This window comes from Ambystoma mexicanum, chromosome 12 (genome assembly GCF_040938575.1).
Source record: "Ambystoma mexicanum isolate Mex_15411 chromosome 12, UKY_AmexF1_1, whole genome shotgun sequence".
In the NCBI taxonomy this organism is placed as follows: domain Eukaryota; kingdom Metazoa; phylum Chordata; class Amphibia; order Caudata; family Ambystomatidae; genus Ambystoma; species Ambystoma mexicanum.
Genome location: NC_090936.1, coordinates 1,073,246,271 through 1,073,260,061, shown reverse-complemented (window position 1 = coordinate 1,073,260,061; position 13,791 = coordinate 1,073,246,271). Strand labels below are relative to the sequence as shown.

The window sequence follows — 13,791 nt, the reverse complement described above, 5'->3', positions numbered from 1 at the left end:
TCACACCATATATGGGCCCAGTCTCCCTTAATGTTGCAGCCCCTCCAGCTGCCCAGTGCTATTTTAGAACACATGGCATGCATTCTCACCAGAGCATAATGCCACTGTAGCATTATTTTATACCACATTTCCATGAGCTGAATCGAGCGTGTCAGTTTATGCATACTGCCCCAGAAGTACTCCTACTTTTCTCTCAGGCATGTTTGAGGGAGGGAATTGGGTAATTACATTAACCTACCCATTTGACAACATAATATTCAAAATGTACATAATTTTAGTATATTTCCATTCTACCCTACAATATGTCCACTGTCAAAATACCAGTTTAGCAATGCCAGTATGCTCTGATTTAGCTATATCAATATAATCCTATTTTGAAAAAGCCCAATACATTCACTGCTTAAAATGCAGTTTTCACAATTCCAGTATTGGCCGACTGTTAATGATGACAGAATATTTTCAGCCTGTCCGGTGCCAGCATACTCCCAGATGGGCAATTTATTTATTTTCCCATTTTGATGATTCCAGTTTGCAAATATTAAGTATGCCAGTTTTACTTACCATGCCAATATACAGCAAATTACTACGTTTTACAATCCCAGAAGTTTCTCAGTTTGCACAATTCCAGTACACTCCAAGTTTGACAACCCTTTTATACGGCCATGAAAAAGCCCACACCAACTCACAACGAGCAAGTGGACACTTGTGGCACTGAGGAAAATGACAGGCAATCTGATGAGGCTAGGTGCCCATCAAACCGGCACACTGCTTTGCAGAGTCACAGGAAAAAAAAAACGTGATGGCATAAGGTTGTAAACGTTCCCAACGTGTACCATTATACAATTACTTAAGTGAATGCCTTTTACTATAAACTAGAGGGCCACTTCGATGAAAGGTGCCAGTGTTAATGGTGTGGGATGAAATAGCCCCTGGATGGAAGAAATAAAGAGGCCAGAGTCAGTTATGCGGACTCGCCAAAATACCACGCCTGCACAGAAATTAGGTCTGACAAGGCCTTATGAACTCAATTCAAAAGGAAAGGAAATGTGCTAAATTGCAAAATATGGAGAGGTGTGCAATGTCTTGCATGAAGGAATGACACGTGGAAAGAACATTTTGACAAATCCATGAAGAGCTGTACTGATATTTCCAGGAAACAGAAGTCAACAGAACCCTCAATGGGATGTCAGAATTGTGTTCAGTAGCTGCAGTGAACTGAGTTCATGTTGTCACGTCCCTAGGAGTTCCTGTTGTTCCAGATGTCACCCCCCAAAGCCCCAGACCCCATACCTCCACTATGCCCCATCCGCAGACTAGGATCCGGGACCCACCGCTGCCTTCTTCCCGTGTTCCAGGGCGGCAGCGCCAACGGCTAGCCCACCACCGCGGACGCCCGCTCCATTGGCGTATTCCGTGACGGTTGCGGGATCGGCACCGTTTCCTGCTTCCGCGTCACGTGGCCGACACCTCCCACTCACGTGTAACAACAACAGGATCACGTGATGCGGGTGCGGACCACATGACCAGAAGGCAAACGTAGCGCCACTATTTAAACGCTCGGATACGAGTGTTCAGTGCTTCACAGCTGTTCTCGTGACTACTGTTAGGCGCTATGTTCGCATTTGGCTCATTTGGAATTCGACATTTGGATTGTTTCATGGACTGTTCTTGGATTGCCCTGTGTTCTGTCTCTTAGATATTGGAACTCTGGTTACGAATCACGAACTGCCTTTGGTCTGCCTTTGGTCTTCCATTCTGATACTTGCCTTGGTTTTGTTTTTTCTGGACTTCTTGGTGGACTCCATCAACAGGTGGGCCCGGTGCCTTCAAGAACTTCACCTACCTTTTTGGGAGGAACAACCTGCATAGAAGGCAAGACACTGGTGGATCCCGGAATCCCTCACTAGGTTTAACTGAACCGCATCTATCAGCCATTGGTAAGACCGTTCCTTTCTTGTGGTTTGGTTTGTGATTATTGTTGTGGCTAGTTACTTAACCGGTGTTTAGTTGCAGTGGCCCAGGGGTACCCAGAAGTTCGTGGCTCCGGAAGATCATCTCCCACCTGTGGCCTCAAGGGCTGCACAGAGAGTGACATTTGTAGCCTCCCTGTGCGGCACTTGTGGACGGAGGTATCCTTGTTCTACACGACAGTCAAGACATAACACTTGTCATGTGTAAAATAAATAAAATGTTATTTAGTTTTTCCCTTTAAACTAAAAATATGCTCAGCAAAATGCCCACCAGTCTTGTAAGCTTGGGCATGGTGTTCACATGTACATGTACCATTCCGAAACAATATGCACATACAGTTGAAACGGTGTGCCATAGATAGATTACAATTAGGTGCAAGTTTAAAGGCTATTTTCTGCAGCATACAGGGACTGTGATTTCCCCCAACATGAAAAGCTCCGGGACCTCCCCTTTGCTGTCCAGAATACAGGCCCAGGGTGTCATCATCATAACCATTTCTTAAAAATACAAGCCTAAATACAAGAAATAATATGCTCTTAGATGGGAATTACAGTCAAAGACCAGATAAGGCAGGTCTTCTCTGCAACACTGGTGACCTGCAGGTCACAAGTCTCATAAAAAGTACATTTGCTAAGCCATTAGACCTTGGAGGGGCAGGCTAATCTAAACACACTCTTGACGTCACATGCCTGAACAGGAGAGTGAAAATTAAAAAAAAAAAACAGTTGGGTGTCTAAGCAAATGATAATGAAGCTGCATATTGTTTTTAGATGGGAGAAATGCATTTTATCGTGTAAAATGTACAATATACGTCGCACAACAGTCATTCCAGGCCTTTATGAAAGGTGACTGTTAACCTCTTCTAACCATGCTAAAATGATTTTTGTGGCATAAGCACAACTAAAGTTATTCATGAAAGTGGGATGTGGCCCTCCTTGTGATTTTCAGAGATTCAAAAAGTTGATAAAGCATGCCAATTATGAGTAGTATGACGCCCGTAAAGTGCCATATTTTTCATTAATAGTTTTTCTTCATTTACTCAGGAACTATATCTCTACACAGGAATGACATACAGACTTCTGACTAGTTTCATCTGATTCGCGTTAAAATATAGTTGTCAAAAATGTATTCATACATATCAAATTTTGGCGATTAAAAGGCACTTGCCATTTAGTGAGATTGCCATGTCCTCGAATCAGGCCGAGCCCACCTGTCGAAGTGAGATGAAGTTCTCTCCTCCCCTAGTTGTCCCAAAGCACTCCTCCATTCCCTTGTTCTATCAGCACATAAGTGGGAGTGGCGTAGTGACACTCAACCAATCCCTTTTGCAAGAATTTTGACAAGTTAGTGATGTCATCTGCCCTATAACTAAGCCAGCTTTCCTCAAAGCTGGAGCTTTCCCACTAATTTCAAGAGGTGACCTACTGCTGAAAGCTGGCATGCACATCCCAGCAGAGAGACCTATCCTTGCAGTGGATCCAGGAGAAAGACTGATTGGGACCCTTGGAGGACTCAGGAAATCCTTGACTGACCCTATGCTATCCCAGTGGTGTGCCCCAATGCTCCTTGATGCCCAGTCCAACCTCTCCTGTAAGTAGAAATACCCCAAGCCATAGATTGTGTATGCCCTGCATTCTTTCAGCATTGTCTTAGTTATTTCCAGATTGAAAAATCCTGTTTGGTATTCAAGTCATTAAATAAGTGCTGCATAGCAGTTTGCTAATCAAATGGGCACTTGTATAGCAAAGTTAACCATTTAAGTTGCCCTCTTCAATGAACGCACAGCTCGCCCTGCATTCCTCTCTTGCCCATGATGTTCTCTTCACCCTCTTTTCTCTGTTAACTTCAAGTGCTAATGGAGAGAAAGTGCAGCAGTAATCTCCTTCACTCTTACGTGCCAAAGGCACGTGTGGGAGTGCTAGCCAAGAATTTCTTTTTCAAATAATTGCAAACCAGACGTAATCAGGATACTTTTATTAAGCTTACTATATCCTGTGACAAAAACCAGTATGTGTCACCTTTACATTTATATAAAGTGATACATGCAATTCCATTCCTAAAATGTAAGTTATTACATAATATATAATTACAGTATTGATACTGTTGCACACCGCATTATCTCCAATTTTAGGTCTGTGTATCTAAATTTCTTAGTCTCAACTGTATTTCATTTTGTTAGGAAAGATGCATTATATTGCCAAGTGAACATTTGAAAATGTACATGATCAAATTCGTTTGATGGCAAACCTAGTTCTGTAACCTGCAGGTTGCATACATCTTGCAACTGGTGTTCAACCCATGAACAAACCCATATTCCTTGAAATTCTGTATTATCTTTTGGTTTATACCAGGTACCCTGAAAGTGAGATGACCCCAAACTTCAATAGTCTACCTAGTCTTCCCAGTGCTCCGACTGATACGCAATCCACTCTGCTTAGTCTCTCTCTTACTGCTTGCATAATGAATACACAAAGCGAACTAGATGCTTACGCAAAATAGTGATCAATAGTTCTGTCCAGTCTGTACATCTACAGCAATACCAAACACTGTAGTTGGCCTGCAGCGTACCCTTTGCTTTATGATTGTAGTTTATATTACTACCTGCAGGAGACAGCTGTCCAAACTGTTTTCAGAGCCTTTTTTAAAATTATATATATTTGTGTCCATTCATGCAGCTAATCTTATACATTTTACAGTATTTTAAGTCTTTTCGCCCACTTGCATAGTCAAGTAGATTTTTTATAAAGGACGATTAGCATTTGCAAGAGATGTTTGAGACTTTTGTTAAAAATTTACTTTGCAGAAAAATTTCAAATAAAAGTTTCACTGTGCATGGCTGGCCTCTTGGTGGCAGAGGTGTGCCATACAAAGTGGGTTTGTAGGGACTTGCACCATTTTAAACAAATCACATTTTTTTAATGTGTTGTCCTCCGTTGAAATGGGTCGAGTGCATTTCTCTGAGGTTCAATAGGTAAAAACTAAGTTACCTGGCCTGCAAGTCTAGTTGAAGTTTAAAGGCCCGACTCCTCTCACGAATGTCTTATTTAAGCGGTGCGCAAAACTGCTGTATTGTTGCTCATTTAATGCATTTGGGTACAAATAACCTCTGGTGACATTAACATTATTAGTACAAAACTGCTAATCAAATCAGCCTGTTTGCTAATCAAAAATAATGTAATTAGCAAACTCTGCTAATCAATTTTTGAAAACTAATTTATGCCTTGGTTATTTCCCCATCGTAAAATCCCTTGTTGCCTGTGTAGATCCTTAGCATATTATCAAGGTAAATCAATTAATTACCCCATTGAATTCACAGAATCTGTATCGGTAGCAATCGAAAGCAACCGGTATAGTCAAAGATTTGCCAAAAGAATTAATTTCAAAAAGCCCTGTTTTCCCTGTGTTCCCATTGCAAGCTAAAAAACAGATTCCCATTTGCATTTTCTTTCTCACATTGCAATTGTGCTAAACATCCCAAAATTGATTTTCCCATTCTGTTCAGACCATAATCCTAAAGCCATGTGTTTTATTGTCAGGCGCAGCAAAACAAATGTTCCCCTTCCTTTCCTTACGGAAATTCCATTGTGAGCTGACCAATAACCCCCAAAGCCTGCCTGTTCTTTTAAGTGTAAGAAAATCGAATTCCCCATTTCTATCTATTCTTTCCATAGCAGTGGTGCTAAATAATTAAAAAACGATTTTACCATTGTGCTCTGAAAAACGAATTTTCCCATTCCCTTTCTGTCTCCCATATTGTTTTTGTGAGCACTACCTAAAAAACGATTTTCCCCTTGTATTCCCACTCCCTGACACTGCCTTCCTTTCAAAAGAGCCAAGCCTAGTGGATGTTTGGCGGGTGAGGGTTTCTGGGATAAAAGTATAACTCTGTTCATTATTCTTGTGTGCTTCGAACTGTTCTTTGCTTGAATTGGGTGTGATGTAAAAGGAAACTATTGTACTGTATAATCTAGTGTCATCTCCATGTGGATACTTTACCAGGCCATTTTGTTTTTGCGTTGCCACAACATGGGTGGCTGATGTAATCTGGGTGTTCTAATTTGACTTCAATAAATTAATAAATATTCTTAATACACACCGGCCTGGTTCTTAGACCACTGTAGCACTGGGTATTTGTTGAGGTTGTGTGTGAGACGGGTTGAAGGCCTTATCAAAAAGGACCTGAATGATATAAATAAATGCGGTTTTATTGTGCGCCACACTCATTGTAGGGGAAGGAGATCCCGGACTTTCGTGGCACCATATAATAAACCGAGACGATGGAGAGTGGCATTGACGCAACCAAAGCCAATACGAACTACCAACTGACATTACAGCCATCCACCCTGACAGACATCTCTCCAACCTGCCCTAACACGGAAACACTCAATGCCAATCACTCTTAAGCAAAGCCTAAAAACACATGGAAGGCATATGCTTGAACCCTGGCTCGGCACCTAAACAAACTGAAATTTGACACCAAGAATACCCACTCCGGAGTACGCCCAGGACAGTTCTCATTGTAACACTGTGCGTATAACTACACCAGACGTTTACCCGTGTTCAAGTTTATTCTGATCGGCAAGCATCAATATTGCAGCAACAGCAATATTGGTTCTCACCCCTCTACGATAACTATCTTCACACTCCAACCTAGAAACTCAAACCCAACCTCTCTGAGCTCCTTAAGCGTCAGGGGGGCTGTAAGAAAGTTGCACCATATGAGACCCAATAAGATACAATTTGGGATTTTGGAAAAGGGGGTAAGGCTCAAGACTTAATTGCTTCCAGAATTTCCTTTATTTACAGGTCTGTGGTCAGGATTCCCTGGTGGTCCGCTCCACTGGTCAGACTACTGAATCCAATCTTACTGGCCATTCATTCGAAAGCAGGGTACTCAAAATCTAGAGTTCTTTTCTGCTCGAAATGCGGAAGAGATTGTGTAGAGATTGCAGTATCTGTGGACTGGCCGGTTATTCTGTATGCACGCTTGCCCCTCCATGTCATGCAAAAGTTAATAGCCAGATTTAACTCTACTTCAGTCGTGTGCAATGGAAGATCCTGCTGCACATTAAATAAAACAATGGCTAATATAAACAGTGTATAAATAACAATTGTAATTCTTTAATTAGACATACACTGTATCCCAGATGTACCAACACCCGTTGGCAGGCATATGACAACACCACACACTAGGTCTTGGAAAGAAGCGGACAAATGCGAGTGTGTTCAATTTTGACACATTTGCAAATAAGGCCGCTCCAAAGAGAGATAGGGTGCCCGAAGAACAGGAAAAATAATAAATGCAAATAATATTTTTTGTGAACACGGGCAAAGCATTATTATGCATCATGTGTTTTTCTTTCAAGCGCTGGGCAGCGTATGGAAATTGAGTTTGCGGTTAAGGATTCCCAGGTCAGAACATTCATTATGCGCCACACTTTATGTATTATATTACCATTCATTCATGACTATCATAAGTGACAAACCATTTCCATAAAAGAACAGTCTGCTGCAGCTCTCGGCTCAGTGGGAAGTGCCGTCCTCGCCATGCCTGCATCTCAAGCATTGTCTGCTTATCATTAATGGGAAAGAGGTTACAGTACAGATGGAGATGAATAGAGCCCACGGGCTCATTGCTACATTGACTGGCAACAGGTCTTTAAAGGTGCTCCCTACATAGCCAAGACGAACACGCCCCACGGTGGCAAGACCCCGTATACAGACACTGCACGATGAACCAGTACCAGCGCAAATTAAAATGATAAGAGGTCCTTACGCGGTCTTCCAGCCTAGCCATCTGGTCCTTGTAGTACTCCTCCTGCTTCTTTAATTGTTTCTCCTTCTCTTCTAGCAGCTGAGCCTGAAAAACGAAAGGAAAATAAATACATACACCTCAGAAAAAAGGAACAGTTTGGTGATGCTGCTCCTGCATTTGCATCCTACAAACGTTTGGTTGAGTGTTCCTGAAACAAATACTGGGAAAAGACAGTCCAATCTTTACAAAAGGGTCTAAACATAATGTGTCGAATTACGTAATACATGCTGCCAGTAGTACATTCCAGCTTCATTGGCCAATACTACCAGTGATACTTCAATTACACATAACCAAAGACGGCATGAACCAATCAACAGGCTAAATATCGCCAGGGGTTATTACCGTCATTGATACCAAAAAAACTTCTTGTGGAACACTTTTCCAGCAGGTAGACAATTATCAGTTGAGGTAAATAGCACCAGGGGTAATTACAGCCAGCGATAAAAATACAGCCAGTCATATTTCAATTTCTAGGTCTGGCATGTTACTAAGGCACAACACTCCTTCTTGATCACATGTGTAATAATGGGCACAAACATTTGTCATGCGGCAGCAGCTGTTTATAGATGCTATTTTTTGTAAGAGCAGCTTCAGATTTTGGAAGTACGTGATTACACTGTGGCTCCATATTACGAATTCTAAAAAGTCGAATTCGAAATGCATGCCGCGGTATAATGACGCATTAGTTTCCCCACATCCCCTTAACCGCTCTCCCCACTTACCTTTGGGCGGCCCACTTCGTTGTGTGCCGCCAACTCCCCCGGCTCCCTGTGACACCAGTTCCCTTCCCGTGGATGGGAACCAGTGCCGCAGAGCTCTTTTACGGGGATGGAGGGGGATCTTTATTTTTCTCCCTTCCCGCTTTCAATGCATTGAAAGCCAGAGGATATCCCTGCGACCCCTGATCACATTATAGCGAACAAAGGAGCGGGTGACACCCCTGCAACCTCTGTTCACTATACTGGGATAGTATGGTATAATTGTTTGACATTTTCAGCTGTACGAAATTTTTGTAAAGACGAAATTCTAGCAATTTACCATATGTTTTTTTCGACATTTTCAGGGGATTCAGTAGCTTTGTAGTGGTAAATACATCCATTGCCTGTACAAATTATGTTTCTGCACCCACAAAAGCAGGACAACTAAAATCAATGCTGTGGAACACGTACTAGGATTCAAATGTGTAGTCAAAAAACAAACAGGGGTTTTAAACCCATTATAAACGTGAACTGTGCAAAGTTACAGGTCTTTTTCTGTAGCTCCCAAATTACAAATGCTGTAATCAGAGACAACATAAAACCAGTTTATAAAGTGTGTCGATTTCTCTAGAAATGTCTGTTTCTCTCTATTGGATTTGCTGGGCCGGGTCTATAAAGAAAAGGCTGATTTGGCCAAATTGTCCCAGTTACTCTTGGCAGCTTGTTGTTGCATCACGTTACAGACCTAATTTGTTAATAAAACTAGACTGCAAGATATGAACTGAGGCTCTGCATACATGTCTGAAATGTGTTACGCCTACATGGGTTTTATGGATGAGAATGCGTATATTGATTCCTGAAGACTTTTGAACGGGTCAAACTGCTGTTTCACGTTCTCAGTACCAAGAAAATGTGGCTTCAAATCGGTTCACGCGATGAAGGTATGGTAGCATAGGGCACAGACCTGTGCGACTGAATAAAAACATCTCAGACACGTTGGTAACTAGCAGAACAGTAAGGACGCATTATCACTCGCTCCAGCTAGAACATAGAAGCTGGCACAATAAATGGGCACCAGATAATTATTAATACTTGGGCAAGCTATTTGTAATGGTTTCATCAGTATTACAGCGCAAGTAGAACAGTTTTGTTAGTTTAATCCCTTCCAATATGGCATTGCAATCAAGTCACTGTAACAGACTCGAGACTGCAGCAGCGGAAGAGACGTCGCGTCCACAGGAAGCCACGCCCACCACAGAGGAAGTCAACAGTATTAAGGGATGGAAGACGAACATCATGGCGTGTAGCTACTCTTCTAGAGATTGCCAGACGCTCTGTAATTTCGCTTCAGGGAATTTGAATTTACGTAGCATTTCTTTCTTAAACTTCTGCCTTCTGCTTTTCTATTCTAACTCGCTTTTGTTTTCTTTGATTCCTAGAAACCAGCACTCGAACAGACCCTATCTTCTGGATCCGTTCGGCTGATCAGCTCACCGCTGAATCGAGGTCTCCGTCCTCGAATCAGTCAGGTCCCCTTTCATACTTCATGGGTAGGCTTGGTCTTCTTTTCTTAAACGGCTCGTCTAGTTAGTGGGTCGGTGTTCTTTGGACAGCGTTTGGCAATTCAGAAATTGTTGTTTTTGTAGATGTGATTGTGGCAAAGTCAGATTGTTGGAACTAGAATTCCCACAATCCTTTGCAGCTAATTTTCCGATAGAATTCAGACTTTCAGGTTAGCATTTCTTCATTCTTTTCACTTGAGTTGGCCGACTTTTAATATTATCACTGTTCAGTCAGAGTCAATACTTTTTGCTTCTGTTATATTAGCATCTCACATGAGGCGGAGTTCTGAGTGTTCGTCTTTCGTTACTGCAACCTAATACTTTCACCACTTCTATTTAGGGTAAGGACCCTATAGGGTCGATTGGGTCGATTGGATTTGTGACAAATTTAGTTTCCTCTGTTATAATTACTTCTCCCTTACCACTCATATAGCTGAGCGGAACAGAGGAATTTCCAACATCCTTTCCGGAGAACGGAAACACGGTCTACACTTCACAAAACCTGGTGTAGGAGAGCACAGGACCCGTGCTCCCTAGCAGCTCAGCCCAGGGTTTTTTCCCCCCCCATGAGGGTTTCCCTTGGACTTCCTTCGTGATTTTAACCTGGACATTGTGGAGTCGCGTAGGTGGTCTCAGGGGGATTCTTCTTTTCTTCTCTATCGAGATTACAGATTTTATAGAGAACACTCGGGAGAAACGGTAGGACACTTTCAAGAATTATACTGTCTATTGTATCTGCAATATTTAACTGGAAGACCTGTGACTCTTCCAAGTAGGGTTTGATCACACTATTCTAAAAAGTTCTCACTAGCATCTATGAGAACCTCAATTCCTTGCTTTTGATGGGTGTGGCTTGTTGAATTGAAACTATAGGTTAGGATGAACCCTTTAACTGCTGCATGCAATATGCACAGTAATAAGTGCAGTTAACGGTACATGTGAACAGAATGTGTGCGTCACGTTCTTAGTAATGTAGTGTAAATAAAGGAAGACAGAAGTCCTAAGGACATGAGTGGTTAAATGTACAAAAAAATTAAAATGATCACAAAGATTATCTGCTTTGGGAGCTGCCTATTAAGAGGACATTGATACTCTGGAAGAAAACAGATAAGCCTATGATTCTGGGGTGGGGGTTGGGTAATAAGAAGCAATAACTTGTTTGAATGCATGCACTCACTTAACTAAAAAGCTGTCAAGTAATGAATTTTCTGGAGTTTAATTTAAACTACACCATCAAATATGCACGGCCAGACAAACACCGGAGAGGGTTTGTGGGTCGAAAATTACTCTGGACTGACATGTAGAAAGTTATTGGACTAGCTGGATCATTGCTACATTTGAATAGGTAGTGCTGTGGTGAACCAGTAGCAGGATTGACTACATGGGGTCAAAGTTCATGTTTATTCAAATTAAAAATAACCAAAACTCCTAACTAGCCATAGCACTACGAGGAAGGTTCCCTACCTAGCAAAAAAAAAGCTAAGGGTGCACATCAAGTCTAAAATAATAAATCAATAAGTCTACTTGCCAAATCCTACCCCGCTAACTCGCCCTACCACTTTAGAAAACATCTAAATAAAAGGAAAAAGTTAGGCTTGCATAATAGTCTCAATATGAGTTTCTGCCTGGTCCAACTTGCACTTGACTTGCTCAGTATTAAAGTTCCTTGCATCAAATCCTTTTCGGTAAAAATATAATGATCGACGCCAGTCATCCAGATAAGATTTTGAAGTGGGAGAAGAGAATTTTACTCCCTATTTTTAGACTTTGAGAGTAAATGTGATTTCAGGAGAGTAAAAATGACTTCTCCTTTGCAAGAGAGTAAAATGCATGTCACATCCAGCCGACGTGTCCAACAAATGAATGGAAATCATTACCATGCAGCAGCTTTCTGCAATGTGACAGAATACACCTTTCATTATTTCTCTAAGGTCTGTCCATATGATCTCTCCTGTATATATTTAAATGTTGAAAACACAAAAATATAGCCAATTACATAGTAAAGCAAACATTAATTGTATTGTGTGTTTTGAGGTTTGATAACAGAATTGTCTTTAGATGTTTAATAAAAGTCCCAATTTCCTGGAGCTATTACTACCTAATGGTATGCCAATGTTATGATATAACAATGCAGAGGGGCAAGGACTCCATGCTAAATTCTATACCTAATCTCGCGGTCAAATGGTTATTTTCATAGTGCTTTTGGCAAAGCGCTGTATATAGAACATATTTATTACAATTATTACCAAACTGCAGTTAGTACTCCTTGATCATCGACCTCGAAAGGATGAAAGGCTAAGTTGCCCAATGCCAGGATTCGAACCTGCAAACTACAGATCACGCACAGATCGCAGCAGCGAGCGCTCAACCGGCTGAGCTATCTTATTGGCCAACATCCTTCAGAGGTTGGTAAACCGAATATCGACTGAGGTACAATAATCACAGTGCCTAGATGTTGGACGAACCATGTATGAAGCGCTGCATAAAGTTAAATACCATTCTGGATTATCCGAGGGACAGGTTTTGCAGTTTCTATTTCAATTACAAATGTGACTTTCATTTGTTTGTTTTTGAAGAGCGCTTGGGCTTCCTGAAGTCTCAAATGTTGATGTTTTAACTGTAGTCTTGAATATTTGAGATGCTATAATATATATATTGGTTTAATGACAATCACTCACCCTTGAGCAAAGACTCTGCTGCCACTGACCATTTACAACAATGTACTCCATTGACTGCAAGATTGAATGTATGTAAACTAGACCGTGGATGCTCCTCATTTTACACACTTTTTACAAGAGTGTACATTAAATTAAAAATGTAAAAATGTTCTGCCTCCGCATGATTATGCACACAGCACAGGAACTTCTGTTTGCTGCATGAGCATCTGCACACAATACAGCAGAAGCTGAATGGAAAGAAACCATTTATTTTATCAAAGTATGCAGTTTCTTTTTTTGAAAGGCTACAGAGAAATGAATGTGTTTCAGAGGCTTTTCTCCATGCCTTACAATTACATACATGTACATAAAAATCAAAAGAAGTGTTCTGGTTTCTGTCAAGTAACCTAACCTCAGCACTGCCCTCTGCTCTAAATGTGTCTGTAAGTGTACACAGGACAATAATAAAGCTGTTGTATTTGCATGATTTTCATGCGTAAAAAAGCCTAGTATGAATGTTATCTGGTGGCCTGATCGACGCTCTGGGTTTCACTTTTCCCCCATGAAAAAGAAAACAATTTTAAACGTTCCAATCCCTGCAGGATTGCTTGAAAACACAGTTCTTTCTTTCCCACCTTCATGTCGTTGGGACTTCCCAGAGTCCTGTGACTCTGTGGCAAAATATCTTATTTCTCAATCAGAGGATTTATCTTAGGACATTTGTCTGCTCGGGTTATACAGGTTCTCGTGGCTTCATGCACTTCGTAATGCGTGCTGCAGAGTATTCACTTTCCTTTTATTTAAGCATAGGACTTGTGGCTGTTTTTCTTGGATATTTCTTGTCGGCTATCCCAGCAGTTATAGGCTTTGCTCGCCTCCACAAGTTGGTAGCTTCTGTTTACCTGTCAGTACCTTTCAGTGGGAAAGACGTTGCTGGCTCAGGCTCCTTTCCTGTCTGGTCTTGGTGTCAGTTGCTGGGAGCTAGGCCCACCACTGCTCCTCAGTGGTCAAGCTACCGAGAAGATGGTTCTCTTCCAGTCCACTCTCTCCCATTGATTGAAGCCGCTTGCTCGCTCAAGATACCTGCC

The 13,791-nt window shown here is 41.6% G+C and overlaps 1 protein-coding gene across 1 annotated transcript in view; it reads right to left on the bottom strand.

Annotated features, from left to right (window-relative positions):
• CHCHD3 (coiled-coil-helix-coiled-coil-helix domain containing 3) overlaps window positions 1-13,791 on the bottom strand; it is a 1,467,811-nt gene that overhangs the window by 537,044 nt on the left and 916,976 nt on the right. Inside the window, exon 5 of the mRNA XM_069629626.1 lies at window positions 7,748-7,831. Within this exon, the coding sequence (XP_069485727.1) occupies window positions 7,748-7,831 (84 nt within the window). The remainder of the gene's footprint in view (window positions 1-7,747; window positions 7,832-13,791) is intronic.